General features: G+C 37.2%; 1 protein-coding gene across 5 annotated transcripts in view; it reads left to right on the top strand.

The window, feature by feature from the left end:
- Positions 1-16,504, top strand: part of LOC149202693 (uncharacterized) — a 199,256-nt gene that overhangs the window by 168,598 nt on the left and 14,154 nt on the right. For 4 of the 5 annotated variants that reach the window (XM_089403208.1, XM_089403206.1, XM_089403205.1 and 1 more), the window contains 2 exons: positions 13,709-13,822; positions 14,532-14,681. In XM_089403208.1, the coding sequence (XP_089259334.1) occupies positions 13,709-13,822; positions 14,532-14,681 (264 nt within the window). Of the gene's footprint in view, positions 1-13,478; positions 13,823-14,531; positions 14,682-16,504 lie in introns of those variants that run through there. The other variant, XM_089403209.1, reaches the window with a different exon arrangement.

The following is a 16,504-nucleotide window of genomic DNA, read 5'->3' as shown; positions in this document are numbered from 1 at the left end:
ACACTTATTTTCTCAGGAAACCAAACAGGAAAAACCTGCTTGTTTGATGTGGCTATTTTATTGATTGTTCTTGAACACTTGGATCTATTACAAAGCAATTTGTCTCCTTGAGAAACTGTTCTGTTTCTCTATCAAATTTTAGTTGTGCAATTAATCTTTGTTGGCATTGATTCTGCTTGATATCGACCCTTCTAGCACAAAATTGTTCCTCTGCTGCCTCCTTGACTAGCTCTACAAAACCTGCCCTCTTCTACTTGATCTTTGCGCACTAGAGGCTCCTTAATCCTTGCGCACTAGGTCCCTATTTCCTAGCGCACATAAGCCCCTATTCTCTAGTGCAGATCAACTCCTATTTTATAGGGAAAATCCCTATTTCCTTGCGCACTTAGCAACCCTATTTCTTACGACCCAATTCCTCTTCTCTGCACACAACCAACCGCTAAATCCTAGCGCACAAGGTTTCATCAAGTTTCTTTTGAGGAATCTAGGTTTAGCTTCCTCCCTCTAAATATCCAAAGAAGATAGGACACTAGGGTTTAAGGTGTGAGGAACAGAGGTTTGTTTTCCTCGTTCTCTTTGAATTTGCTTCCATCTTTATACTTCCATACAATTTTACTCTTAGACTTCAGTAGCCCTCGATTGAGAAAGACACTAGTTTTATCTCTTGTGCGAATCCCATAAATAAATAATTAAAATCCTAGATTTTTATAGTTTCTATTTTCTGGGGTAAATTAGGGTTATGTTATAGCAAAATCATCATTTTCTGAACATGTATGCCTTGGACCTTATTGTTGTTGAAGAATCTAGGGCAATTTTAACATTAATGATTCTTCTTTTTGAGATAACTACTTGTGATGTCTTCTTATTAGAATTAATTTCTTTATGTTAGTGTTTTTTTCAATCATCAAACAACGTATCAAAACAAGAAAATCAAAAAAATACAAGTGCACAAGATGTAGTCTCCAAGCCAAGGAAAAACCTCTCCTCTTGAGAGGAAAACCTTTCAATCTCTTCTTATAGATATCTATTTGACGAATACCAAGACCCTTGACAAAATTCCTTGACTCAAACTTACTTTCAAGACTTGTCACTATCTCATTCATTCACAATCATCCTTCTTCGCATGTCTCTAAGATTCTTCTTCTTTCTTACTACTATAGCACTGTTGTAAGGAGAGTCTCGGTCTCCTTTCGTTACCTTGACACAATCCTTAAGGAGAGTCTTTGTCTCCTTCCTCGCAATACAATCCACAGTCCAGGGCTACTAATAATCTTCTTCGCATGACAAGATAGCTCCTCTATCTTTGATTCTTCTCTATCTCAGACCCAAGCTTAACATGGCTTCTTGCTGTATGAGTCCTATCCTAGGACAGTGACTGGTTCTTCGCACAAACGATGAGATTGAGATAGCCTTGATTCGAAACCTTGATGGATATATATGAGACAAAGATAACCTTAGTACGAAACTGTGATGGATGTATTTCAAACTTATCTTCCTCGCTGAGATTCGTATGTAAATTACAAAGATACCCGAGAGCCTTCTTGTCATTATGAGGTGAGATCACGTTCATACTTATAGTGACTTATGTGTGTCCAGTAGGCTGACATGAGGTCCTTGAACTGAGCCGACATATCCTTATGAAGATAGATGTGTTCATTGAGCTGACTGTAAGAGAGATAGTGACAACGTCTTGGAGTAGGGGTTTGACATGTGTAACATGACTTTGTAATTATATTAATAAATCCTAAAGACATCAAGAAGAAGTCTTTGACCTATGGTAAACACATCTTGCTCATGAAACCCATGATGCAAGGAATAATATAAATATTTGTTTCTTCTTTATAATTACAATTTGTGATGAAAACCAAACCTAGTTACACTTTTCTTCAACACTCCCTCTTAACTAGGGAGGTTTTCATAAATGGTACATGGTTATTCTCAATCTTGAAGAGATCTCATAAGAAGAGTCGGATTGGTAACCCATCTGTATAGCATCATAGTAACCAACATTGTTTCCACAACAAGGCCTTGACTGACAACTCTATCTCTCATTAGATCAGAGCACAATGTTGGCGAGACCAATGACTATAGACACCTTCATCATTGTCTCTCAAGGTACATACTCACCCAGATGTTCATTGAGTATGACCTTCTAGGACTATTCTTATCTTGGGTCCCCAACCCTCAAATAATATCGGTCCTCTTGCCTACTCTTATCTTGGATGCCCTACACATTCTCAAAGAGCATCGGATGCCAGATGATTACCCAATCCTCCATTCTTTCTTCCCAAGTGAATACAAGAATGTTGTGTCTATCTCTCCCTCTCAACTGGGGAAGATATGCCCAAGTTTCCTCTGATCAGAAACTTGCCCAAGCTCCCTTTTAATCAGGAACTTGTCAGAGCTCCCTCTTAGCTAGGGACTCTTCTACACATCAACAACCTCTTCTTCGTGGTTCCTTCAACTGCTTAATCAACTTCTCTCCTTGATGTCATGAAATTCAGTTGAGCTTCTTCCTTGTAAAGCAACAACCATCGATCACTTTCCTTCTTATTCCATCATGTCATTCCTTTCTTCATGGAAAGTGGCCTTCTTGGTACATATTTGGAACCTTCTTCATATGGCTACTTCTTTTCTCTTCATGCTTCTTTCAGGGGTTTCCATACACCACATGAATGCTGGTTGTACTTGTACTTACAAGTCTTGTTCTAGTAGCCCTGCATGAACTCATCCAGATATTATTCAAGAAAAAAAACCATGATATTAAATTAAATCATACCTTATGAGATGGCTCTTCATCATGACATCTTCTTGTAGGTATCAACATCCTGCACACATACTGACACATCTCCCAAAGATATCCATTGTCAAGGGTCTTCATCTTTTTTAGACTTTCATCAGAGTCTTCATATCTTTCCGGGAGATTTCCTAGTCAAATCTTCTTGGTCTTTTGGATGTTGATTGCCTTCATCAGGGTTGCATATCTCACGATCTCTTCCTTCCTTACACATTCCATTCCTAGGTGCTTTTAATAAGAGTTTCTTAGTTGTGATCAACCACCTCATACTTCATATGAGGACACATTATGTTGATTTCATCTAGTGTGTCTTATGTCTTCTTGCATCCTTTCAGAGGAGGAGATCCTTTTTCTCTTGATCATGCTTCTCAAGATAGAAGTAATGATCTATGTTACCTGCAACCATATGACATGTCATTATAATATTAAACACAAGCATACATACCTTATTTTACCTTCAGGTCATCGAGGCTTCTTCCAACAACTTCCTTGATTGAAAGATCTTCAATCCCTTGATCTGCTTTATGTCATCATATCATCATCTCATGGATTCCATAAATTGGAGTTCTTGTTGAAACACTTGCTTCCTCTCTAGATTAGTGAACCCTATGATGAGGATTCCATCAGAGAATCTTGAGGATCTTGCATATCCTCATCTGGTAGATGTTTCCTTTTTGACTTGATGTATGATGAGCCTTGTCCTGGATGACTTCATTCTTTCCTTCAATGTCCAATGAGGTTCCCAAGAGCTATATCCTTTATGTTTGACTGCCATGGATTTTGTCCTTCATGATTCCCATGGTGATGCCACGAGCTCTTGCTCCTAATACTTTCATGATGCTACGATGCATCTTAATCTTATGGTTATATCAAAAGATTTAGGAACTTATGGTATGATCCCTTTTTGTGAGAGATTTGTTGCTCCCTCTTTCTTTGGCCCTTTTCTTCAGCTTCCTCCATCTTTCGGGGGATATGAGCTTCTATTCACATTCTTTCCGTAGTATTGAATCTTATATTGTCTTTCTCTATCTAGCATAGAGGCCACAGATTGTTGAATGAGGTACCCTTATTCTTATCATCTTTCCTAGATCTCGCAATTGAGATCTCATGAAGATATTCCTTTGTTCTTAGATACCATTGCTTTTGTGTAGGTCTAAGTGATGTGACCTTCTTTGCTATAATTTCAGAGAATATATCTTCTAGCATTTCATATATCTCTTTATGTCTCCTGTTCTTGCTACATAGGCATGAGAGGACCTTTGAGTGATTTCATATGAATCCTATGAGTCTCTTGATGCATTCAAGCACTGCTTGACCTTCAGAGACCTTTCCATAGACATCAATGACTTGTCTTTTCTATGAGGATTATGACAATCCTCCTTATTCTATGCAAGGACCTTTTTCATGAGGACTATGACTTTCCTCCAGTATTTCTATTTTCTTGCAAAATAAAGTCATTAAACCAAAAATTGGTTAAACATGAAAGATACTTACTTGGCATGTGAAGAGGAGATCTTCACCTTGATGCTTCCTTTGCTTGAGCTGCCCATCACTAGTATCCTTCCTGCACTGTCCAGCACCAAGCATGACAAAAACTGCTCCAAACTGTATGTTATTATGGTTTTCGAAACTACTTTATCATCTTAAATCCTAAGGTATTTTGACTCCTTATTCGGTCTTTATGATATACTTGACATGGGACTGAGACCTAGCACGAAGTGGTATTCAACACTTAGCGTATTGTGTTGACACCAGGACTTCATGCTTCACTAAGAGTTGCTACACCTTCACTGGAGTCATTGAGATCACCATTATACTAACAAAATCTATATTGAGATATATATCTATCCATGAGAGCCATACTGAGATTTGTAAATCTGCCTTTATTAAGATCATGACTGTGTTTACACGATTTCTTGACAGAGGATATCACTGTTACCCTTATCATCATAATTATGCCGAGAGTATATGATCCTCTTTATAATATGTATGTCGAGATTGTGTGTACTTCTGTGTGATCCTCGTCAAACATGCCGAGACAGTGAGCCCGTGATTACAGTTGTGCGTTCAGAATGCCGAGGCCAAGACTGTGATTTTGTTCCTGCATTAAGATCTTCATCATGATGGAAATGCTGCCTGTTTAGTATGCTGAAACAGAGTGTGCATCGAGAGTATGGTTCTGTGGAATCACATTTACGTCGAGACAAGGTATGCTGAGCGTGTATTACTGTGTGGTCTCAGTTATGCCAGAACAAAGTACACCAAGAGAGTATCACCGAGATCAAGATTGGATGTCGAGAATGGGATGTGCTCCTTATCTTTTTCGTTATGTTAAGACGAGATAGAGATTGCATCTAGGATGCCGAGAGTGCATTTAGTATGCTGAGATTGTGTTTAGTATGCTTGCTCCGAGATCCTCATTATATTATTCATCGAAGGACAAAGACCTTTTGAGATTGCGATATCTTTTTGAACTTACTCACTGTGATTACTATCGAGGATTTCAGAGATATCCGAGATCCTTTGTATAATGAGACCAACTCCAGAATTCCTGAATTGGTCATGTGTTAAGGTCTGAGGGTGGCACCGAGTTGGTATATGTTACTGGACTGAGGTAATACTTTACCAACAATGTAGATGAATCCAAGACTGAGGATAGCCTTCAAACTGAATAAGTTTCACTTAAATGCTAATGATGAGCAGTTCTTTGCAAGCCTCTTCATGGTATAGTTGATCTTCTTCATGCCCTGTACGAACCATAACTCTAATACCATGTTGAAGAATCTAGGGCAATTTTAACATTAATGATTCTTCTTTCTGAGATAACTGCTTGTGATGTCTTCTTATTAGAATTAACTTCTTTATGTTAGTGTGTTCTTCAATCATCAAACAACTTATCAAAACAAGAAAATCAACAAAATACAAGTGCACAAGATGTAGGCTCCAAGCCAGGGAAAAACCTCTCCTCTTGAGAGGAAAACCCTTCAATCTCTTCTTATAGATATTTATTTGACGAATACTAAGACCCTTGACAAAATTCCTTGACTCAAACTTACTTTCAAGACTTGTCACTATCTCATTCATTCACAGTCATCCTTCTTCACATGTCTGTGAGATTCTTCTTCTTTCTTACTGCTGTAGCACTGTTGTAAGGAGAGTCTCAGTCTCCTTTCGTTACCTTGACACAGTCCTTAAGGAGAGTCTTTTTCTCCTTCCTTGCAATACAGTCCACAGTCCAGGGCTACTGATAATCTTCTTCGCATGACAAGATAGCTCCTCTATCTTTGATTCTTCTCTATCTTGGACCCAAGCTTAACATGGCTTCTTGCTGTATGAGTCCTGTCCTAGGACAACGATTGGTTCTTCACACAAACGATGAGACTGAGATAGCCTTGATTCGAAACCTTAATGGATATATATGAGACAGAGATAACCTTAATACGAAACTGTGATGGATGTATTTCAAACTTATCTTCCTCGCTGAGATTTGTATGTAAATTACAAAGATACCCGAGAGCCTTCTTGTCATTATGAGGTGAGATCACGTTCATACTTATAGTGACTTATGCATGTCCAGTAGGTCGACCTGAGGTCCTTGAATTGAGCCAACATTTCCTTATGAAGATAGATGTGTTTGTTGAGCTGACTATAAGAGAGACAGTGACAATGTCTTGGAGTAGGGGTTTGACATGTGTAACATGACTTTGTAATTATATTAATAAATCGTAAAGGCATCAATAAGAAGTTTTTGACCTATGGTAAACACATCTTGCTCATGAAACCCATGATGCAAGGAATAATATAAATATTTGTTTCTTTTTTATAATTACAATTTGTGATGAAAACCAAACCTAGTTACACTTTTCTTCAACAATTTTCCTAGGGTTAGAACTTGTATTCATTTATTTGGAAAAGTGAAATACCATTTTACATGCATTTTTCAGACATAAATTAGGGCTGACCTCTAGGATGTATTTTGTTGTTATATGTCTTTTCATCCATTGAAAAGTGTTGTAATTTATTCTCTTGTTTACTTATTAATAAGCCCTAATTCTACATTTGTTTATCTTAGATTTTGGGTTTGTTTTGTTTTTGCTGTTATAAAATATTTGTATGCTGTAAATTGCTGATTGAAACCCTAATTTATATCAACAAAGTGTAGTTTCTTGATTTCATGAGTTTGGGAACCTATTTGAGCTTCTGTTGGTTAAACTAAGCCCTTAGCCATAGGAACCTTTGAACTCACTTTCTTCAAATTATACCTTATCTCACCCAAAACCTTAACCATTTCATACTTGACCTTGGGTGAGACTTGTTGGAGAAACTTAGGGGGTGTTTATCCTAAGTCTATTTGGGTTACCTGATCAGTAAGATCTACTGGGGAGGCCTCCCTTGTGGGGATGGTATTTAACCACAGAATCGAGGGGAATATTTGTTGAGGCGACTGTTGTAACTCTTCCACTGTTGCTCTCAATCTAGATTGCTTAGTGAGGCTAGATAAGTGTGTTGGACACTCCATCAAAGATGCAACCAAGTAGTGATACATGCCTCCAAGTTGCAACCTATTGCACTCAAATTGTCAGAGTTCCAAGGAAGCGGAAGTACCAAATTTTTTTCAACTGGACCGGATCACCTAACAGCAGTCCATGTGTCATGGTCACCCCACTCCGCAAGTTATGATGTAAATGATCTTAGTAAGACCTTGAGTATATGTGACAACCTAGGTAAGCCTATGATTTTGGCGACAATTTTCATTCTAGAAGGTTTTTTAACCTCGTTGATTATCTGTGTTTCTAAACATGGCTAATTAAAAGAGTTTTTCCCCCTCCAGCTTAAACCCCCAAAGCTAGGGTGAAATTTATTATCAAAATCTTAGGTGAGTCCTAGTGTTTTTAGTCGAGTCTAATGTAAAAGTGATTCGAGAATAATTTAAGCTAGTTGGCTTAATTATTTTATTACAAATCACTTGGTCTACTAGATCATATTGTGTCGCAGATGGGTTATGTGTCTTGATGGTCTAAGCCAAATGTGTATTCCCCCTTTGAGGGTTGTAAATGTAAAATCTTATGTATTAGAGGGTGGAAAAATAATTAAATCCCCTCGTGTGTAAATTAACTAATTTTTCTAGCAAAATAAAATTAAATCTTAAGCAAAAAAAATAATTAATAAAGTCAAAATTAAATTGTCTTAAGAAAAATAATTTTCCAAGTGGAAAAATTCGTGGGTCCTAAAGAAATCATTTTTAAAGGTCCTCCACCAAGGGAATATTGTATATTTCAAGAAAATTTGGACCCTTGGACCTTGGTGGTCAAGTCAGTCAAAATTTTGAGGAAATTAACTCAAAATAATTAATTTTGAGTTAATAAAAATAGAATTAAATAATAAATTCAGGAATTCCTCAAAAATAAAAAATCAAGGGCCAAGATTAAAAAATCTTGAAGTGTTTATCAACGGCCAAGATTATTTTGACAAGGATCAAAGAAACTAGCCGTTATTTTTCTACTAGATAAATCTATAAATTAAAGAGTCATTTGAATCTCTAGCATCTTGATCTCTAGCTATAAATTTTTTGCTGAAGCAACTTTGTAACTATTATCCCGTTGGGAGCTATTTTTTCAATCATAATAAAGACTTTGGGGTGCAATTCAAGGTGTTCTCGCTTTTGATTTGTGGTATGTGCTGACTACGAACATCTCTATGTTGTGTTGAATATTGGTAAGATTTGTTTTTTCATTAGATGGAGATAAAACCATACTATTGATAATTTTGGGCTAATCTTATGTGGTTTGATTCCCCATGTGATCTAACAAATTATTTTTTGAGATAAACCCATAGTGTTTGTAGGTACTTCAGTCCTTGGCCTACAAGTTCACAAACTTGGGCAAGAATCACTGTTGCTTGGATTCCAAATATTTATATGGTGGTTTAAATCTTCGCTAAGGCTATAGTATACATTGGGGTTTTTAAAGTGTTTTTAGCTATTCATCAAAGGAAAAAACTCCATAAAATATTTTTTCAAAATTTTAAAATTTTCAAAACCCTTGTATATTTGTAAATTTTGTAAATAATTTTGTAGATCTAACTTGTAAATTATTTTTTCTAACTTGGGTTTTGGGGAGTTTTAGTATTTTGTATATATTTGGGGTTTTAGTGTTTTATTTTTATTTTTGCAGGTTGGATCAAGGGATCAAGTACAAAAATAGCTAGATCTAAGCCCTTGAGGGTAAGATCTAGTCTCTAGAAAATATTGTAGGGTCAGCCATTGAAAATTTTGCAGCAAATTTCAAATCTAAAGGAAGAAATTAGCATTGGAGACCTCAAAAACCCTAGACGTCTAGGGTTTTAAGGCTATTTTTGCAGATTGCGTATTTTCAAATCAGGGGAAAAACCTTTTTATGAAGGCCCTAGCCCTTACCCAACCTAAAGGGCTAGTGTTTGGGACCTATTTTGCAAGCATTAAGAAGGCCATAAGCCCCCTTGCGTAGGTCTGATCTGCCCCTCTCTGCCTCTGCACTGACCCTCCTTGCTCGAAATGATGACGCAGGCCCTTTGCATCACTTCTTCTCTGCTGCTACTGCTCTGGAACAACGCTATCTCTCTGGACAACTACTACTGCTGCAAATTTTCCAGATTATTGCTGGTGCCTTCAGTTCTCCTGTGATCTGCAATGCTTTGATACCATGTTGAAATTTCTAAGTCTAACTCGTTAGAAATCCCTACTGCATTATTTGGTTTAATTTCTCCTACTTGTTTATTCCATTAACAAGTTATTTATAAATATAAATATTGAAATAAACACAAATGCAACCATAACTCATATACAGATCAACAACTGAAATAACTGAGACAAACACACAAGGGACATCGTTATTTTGGACAATCGTCCCCAGAAAAACCCAATGCTGGAAAACCGCTGCAGCAGATATGAGGGTTTTATTATTATGTAGTTTATGAATACATCTAGGGTGCCAAAAATGGCTCACCCAACAGAGAATGCCCTTGGCAGTAGTACCTCTCCTTAGAGACAGATATTCTGGTTGATCAATCTTTGGATGAACGATCCCACAACAAAAATTGCATCTCCTTAGCTGGACAACAAAAGCTGCTCCAAGCTTCTATGTTTCTCTGTGTCACTCTATAGGGACCATGTCACCCTTCGCGGCTCACCAGCACTTAGTCTGCTCCACGGAAATTCTCCCGCCGTTGCCTCTTGGCCCTGCGTCAGCTCTGCTAGCCTCTGTGCAGCTACTGAAGCCTCTGTGTCAGCCCCTTGGCTCTCTGCATTAGCTCTTAAACCCTCTGCATCACCCTTGCTAGCCTCTTTAGCCTTTGCGTAGCTCCTTGCTGCCTCTGAGTTAGCTTCTCTAGGCTCTGCGCTGTCTCTTTGGCACTATCTCTGCCTCTCTGCTATGTATTCTCGGCCTCGTGCCGAACCGCCCCTCACTACAACAAATCACTAGCTCGATTCTCTCAGCAAAACCCCGCTCCAAAAAATCGAACTGACTGATCAATTTAGTATTTCTCCAACTGACCCTCAAGCCTCCTCTCATACTTTTCCTGTTGACGATTCAACGACCGAGATTAAGTCTCTAATCAATGGCTAAGATTAGATTTGGCTTTATCCATGTCATTTAGAACATTCTCACCTAGTTTTATATTAATATCCATTAATATTTTAATTTTCCGAAGTCTAGACTTTAAAAATATTAATTATTTTAATATCTCTCCAACCGGGTGGAATTTCCCCAAACCATTTCTAGGTCTTGGAGATCTTATGTGCCTTAGCCTCTCCACCAATTTTCATGGCTAGAGCACATTCGATGCTACCACAAATCAACATATATAATTTCATTATTATACTTAATAATTAACAATAATATGTTATAGTTATTATTTAGTTAATATAATTCATAATGATGTTATGGTTACTTTTTATTTTGTATAATACTTTGTATTTACTTTTATTCAGGATAATATGCTAATGGTGGTTTACATAGTAAGTAACCCATCCTAACGTATACATTATATTCTGTCGATTTTTGATATTTACTCAGTTTCTCAATAATTTATTCATTAGACTTTACATAATTAATTAACAAGTATACTAGTGCAGTGCATGCGATGTATGCATATGTAGCTATCATATGCATGCCTCGTATGAATGCTAATTTGTAATTGTAGGAGGGTCATTACATACATCCCCCCTTTAGAAAACTTTGTCCCGAAGTTTGGGTTTATGTAGTATATCAGTAGTTATTTAGCGAAAAGTATAATTATATAGGATTTGTGTTTTGAACATTTATAGTTTCATAATGTTAACAATCATACCCTGCCCCAACTGAGTTCCCAAGCTATTCTATAATCATCCTATCCTTCCTAATCTCTTATGTTCCCATCCTATCCATCCTCTACTGGAATATGCCATGGCGTCAGTTATACTGACCTAGTCATTCATAAACCTCAAGGGTGTCAGCGTCGATTATATCGACCTGATTACCTAGTAGGCATCTGACAATCATCATCACACCTCTAGAGGAGTGTGATTCGCACAATCCTCCCATGACTCCAGGTTTTGGAGGATAAATGGTGGGTAATACCTCCACCCCTTCTAGTCGGACCAAAGTCAACACTCTATCATGGAATCTCATTGAGTCTTAATTGTTCTTGGAGCTTTTGGGCATGGGGGCCAGAGTGCTTCAATTGTGAATTATTTTGGGGCTAGGTACTAAGGTTGTTTCCAGTTTCGCAGGGAGGATTTGGTCATTTGGTAATGGGAGCAAATTGAGGCTACAACAACACAGAATCGACTTCAAACTCGGAAGCCAGGTATGTATATGTGTATTTAATTGGTAAATTGTGTTTTAAAATATCACTGTCTGAATAATTAGCTTTAATTTGTCAAATTTGTAGATTTAATAAAAATAGTGCTCTACAACCTCACATAGGTCCTAGGACTTGCATATCATATAGGTTAGTTAATCATTCAAGTAGCGGGTGTCCATCTGGTCACTTGGTTTCAATTTACCATAAGCAAGAATTGTGACTCCATTAAGGCACTGGTCTCATACTTAAAATCTATTCTAATCATTAATCTTGCTAAATTTAACCAAATAACTAGACCACTCATCTGTGTCTCCCAAACAAGTTGGTTTCCAATTTGTTTTCCTTCACCTCATTCCATAGGGACTACCCCCCATAGCCTGCTATTGGGAGACAACTAGAATGGAGTTGGCGGGGATCAGAGTGAAGCCCCCACCCTGAGTGGTTGTCGCGGTGCCTATACAATCTGAGCGACAACACAACCTACAAGTGCGGTCAAGGATTTTCTGTTGTATTGGTGAGAGAGGAGAATGCCCATGAAAATGTGAAATAAGCCATGCATCTCCAAGTGATAAACATAAGACATAAATGGTTTATTTGTAACTCATCACAACCTTCCTGGGTTCCCAGTGTGGATTTGGGAATATCCCTAATTCAGATTCTTATCTGGTAGTATTTGGATCATAAGTCTAGCTTAAGGCACAAATCTGTGTTTTAATTATGTGTAACTAGACTACTTTTTGGTGATTTCTAAAGTAATCATTCTATTCCATTTTGTGAAGATGTGAATAACAATGTTGTTTGGAAATTGAACCCCTTGTTTTATTTCTATCATGTTTTCATTATTCCATGTAGTTGTTAGTGTAGTAGTAAATCTTGGGACACAATGGGGCATTTGTGCAAGAGAATATATGTTCCTTCCGTCAGTGATGTTTGTATGGTGGTGCTTCCATGAAGAAGCAATGTGTGACCATGGTTGGATACCACTTTCTTATGGTTTTTTCATTTTATGGCATGACCTTAGGTAGGTTTGCAATATCCAGTATCTACATGTGGAGTTTGTATTGGTAGCCTTCCAATTCAAAGCTTATGTATCTATGCCTAAAATTGAGGAAGATAAATTTCAAAGTTTCTGTTCACTGAATTCTTAATGTGATATCAACTCCCCCAAGCATTATGAAATACATATTGGTTTTGAGCAGGAAATCATCCATTGCTGACAGGACATCATCACATTTTTAACCAAACAAGTCCAGTCAAAATCTATTACAATTAGTCAAACTGTTATACAGAAGAATATATCTGCTACCACTATTTTGTTGATAATATGAGTGTTTCAATTGTCTCTAAGTACTATTACTTGGCCTTTTCAATGTATCCTATAATTTTAGGGTTGTTAGTTGGATGATCTCTATCAGAAGCTGGCAATGCTATTCTTGGCTTTTCTTCATTTTTTACTCCAGAATGTGGTCCATTTGTCTATTTTTTTTCCTCAAATCTTTCTTCCTCAACTTTTATTTACAAATATATAGTATATACTTTCTTGTGATGGCTGTGTGGCCTTGATAGAGTTCTATTGTCATTATGCTGACAGCCATAAATATTCCGATATTATATTTTACCTTGACCTGTTGTCCACTTCTCCCCTGCTAGTTACCATATCAACCAGGAAGGGGAGTAGACAAGAAGTGTAACTTCAATATACCAACCAGGGAGGGTACCGTTCTAGATATGAGACCATTCCCTGATAGACAAATAGTAATAAAGTCTCATGATGTTTCTTGCTTCAACCCTAAAGGAAATTTGTAACGTGCTTTCCTTGGACTTATGATGCATGCTCATTTTTTGCTTTGATTTGCAGTTGCATAGAGAGTATTCATGTGTGAGGATTGATGGTAGATTTTTACATTACGAATGATTGGTTAGTCAATTTAACAATTCTTGCTCGATATTGGTTAGTCAATTTAACAATTCTTGCTCAATATTGTTTGTTAGTCAATTTAACAATTCTTGCTCAATATTGGTTATCAGTCAATTTAACAGTTCTTGCTGGTTTATATTATGTAAATAAATGTGGGGGTCTCAAAATAGTCGGAAGAGGCAAGGCGATTGTGGAAGAGAAAAAGGGAGGAAGTTACTCGTAATCGGGAGATGGAGAGAAGGCAAAAGCAACGTCTTGATGAAATGCGAGAAAACCAAAAAAAGGTATTGTCTTCACATATAGTTTTAAGCTTTCCTTGGCTCCAAACTGTCTTGATTTCTTCTCTGCTTCTTCTGGGAACATCCTGAGCTTTTTGGCATACACGTTTTACATAGAAATGATATGATTAAGCGATGCTTTAAAGAGACAAATATCTTGAATAAGGTACACATTTTGCAAATGTAATTGCAATGTAGTGCCTGAAGTGTCTTCTTTTTTCCCGGGAAGCTTTTATTTTGGGAGGCAGCCCTTGCTTCTTTAGTTGCACATCAACTTAAGTAAACCTCCAACATAAGGTGAAACATTTCCTTAGGCTTAGAAGCCAACACGAGTTAAAGCATTTCCATTTCCTGAGAAGCCATGCCTGAGGGGTATTTATTCTAATTTCTGTTAAAATAACCCTGGACTTGTACCCAATCTCATCTGCTTATTTGGCTGCAGTGCCTGCTCTGTTTTGAACATGGGTCTAATTGTGGTAAGTGTCCTGCTGTTACCACTTTAGCACAGCCTGATAGACTTTCTACAATGTAATTTAAGAAATGTTGAAAATACAGTGAATGTTAGTAAATTTTACTACTGGATTTGTTGCCAGTGTTTGCGTGAAGGTCATAGAATTATATGAACTTTAATTTTAATTTATTTGCCTGTCTGAAGCCATCATAAGTGTCATATGTTTCATGTTTCCTTCATGGCATGGTCTGGATTCTGCTGCAGGATGAAGAAACAATGCATTTGAAAGATCAGTTGCGTGGACAAGTAAGGGCAGAGCTTGAACAAGTTGCATCTCAATGCAAAGATATGGCAACATTGCTTCGCCATTTGGGCATACCTGTGGAAGGCGGAGCCTTTCCCCTGTCACAGCAGGTGAATTTTGTGTTCTGTTTGTTTTGTTTTATTTCTTTCTTTCTTTTATGCAACAATATATTATTTTCTGTTTTTACTAGCTCGATACTTTTCGTTTCTTTCATTATGATGACATATACTATAGTATTTTACATAATCCTTGAATGATGCGGGTTTTGTCATATGAGCAGATTACTTACTTAAAGTTATGTGGCAGTCTATTGATGGTCTTGTTATATATCATTCCGAGTCTGGAAGTAAGCACTTGCATTAAAGTGTCATGAAATAACATTTATTGCCCATGTTATGGTACCTAAATTTGAAACAAATAATTACCACTGACACCTCCAAATTCAAAACACGTAATGTGTTGGAAGTCATCTATAATAAGGCAGCCTTTTTGGGATTTGCTGTGAGAAATTAGGGTAGTTGAGGAGGACAATCCTGAACGCACGATTTTCCCATGCAAAAGGACTATCGGGGTGTTAGGCGCTTCGATTACCACATCGAAATACTACTGTAGATTTATGTGGACTATATAATAATGTGATTCCTTTTTATTTTTTATTTCTTGACAAGATGCTTCTTGATGTCATTGTGCAGCAAGTGTTCTCTTCCTCAATATGGGAATATTGCAATGCAATGTAGTTGACTTACAATACTTGAGTAAGATTCCATTGGCTAAGAAGTCGCAGCTGGGGCTTATCTATTCTTCCAAATTCATCTAGGACTTGCACCTGGCCTCAACCACTTGAAACAGCATGCTTGCATGGGTGAAACTGTAATGTGTGCATCATTCTTTAAAGAAAGAAATTTCTATAATGACTTTGTTGGTTCTGTTCACCCAATCTCTGCTAGAATAGTAAAAGGAAGTGACTCCTCTTTTTACAGTTTGAAAATTTCAAGAAAACATTTAATCCAGTGTCTATAATTTCAGGAGAAGTCACTAAATATATGTTGTTATTCCATGTAACGACTACAATTTGATTTACTAACAATTAATATTAACCTCTGAAGAGTATGACAATGAATTTCATGACTTATCAGTGAATAATCCTTGAAGTTTAGAAACAGGTAAAGATGAATACCTGCTAGCCTGGTTAATTTCAAAGAGCATACTGAATAGACCTGTTTTTCCAGCAACCACCAGCAGCTCCAGCAGACTGGGAACCAACATGGGCAACTGTAGGGAACAGAAAGACTCTCCTCCCAGCCTTATTCCTCAGCTTGAGCAGCTGAGGCCCCCAAGCCAACAACCCTGAAACTATCACAAATTTCATGCAGCAACACCATATGCAGACTCTCATCATTCACAAGCATGCCAAACATTCATGCAATTGCAGGTGTGAGCACTTGTTCTTTGCTGGTACGTAAAGTAGACAATTTTCCGCAAACCTTCTCTAACTTCTCCTATTTTTCCAAAACAATTGAATGCACTGCCAAGCTCCGCTTTCCCCTTTTTAATTATATTATTATATTATATAATGCATGGTCTTTACTGAGCGGGGGTGTAAGAACTTCTAACTATTTTTTCTCCTATTAATTAATCTTTTTTAATTGTAATTTTTTATTGTGTATTATTTATCCTTTTTCACAAGGTATAATTCCCTAATTTTTCCTAGATTATTCACCAGATTGCACTTGTTAATACCTAAAATATCTGGGCACACTGACATAAGATTTCAGTCAGTTAGACAAGCACCTAAATAACCCAAGAAAACATGCAATCAAGCATATCATAAAGCAGAACATCATCCTATCTTCCGTGACCTGTATTCATCAATCTGAAAGGCGACTGGTGAAGGGTTGAAGGTTGTGTCATACTTCTGTCTCCAACCCATGTG

This window comes from Pinus tabuliformis, chromosome 2_1 (genome assembly GCF_031772625.1).
Source record: "Pinus tabuliformis cultivar Carrire ecotype Pingquan chromosome 2_1, CPIR1, whole genome shotgun sequence".
Lineage (NCBI taxonomy): Eukaryota > Viridiplantae > Streptophyta > Pinopsida > Pinales > Pinaceae > Pinus > Pinus tabuliformis.
This window is presented reverse-complemented; position numbering and strand designations above follow the sequence as displayed.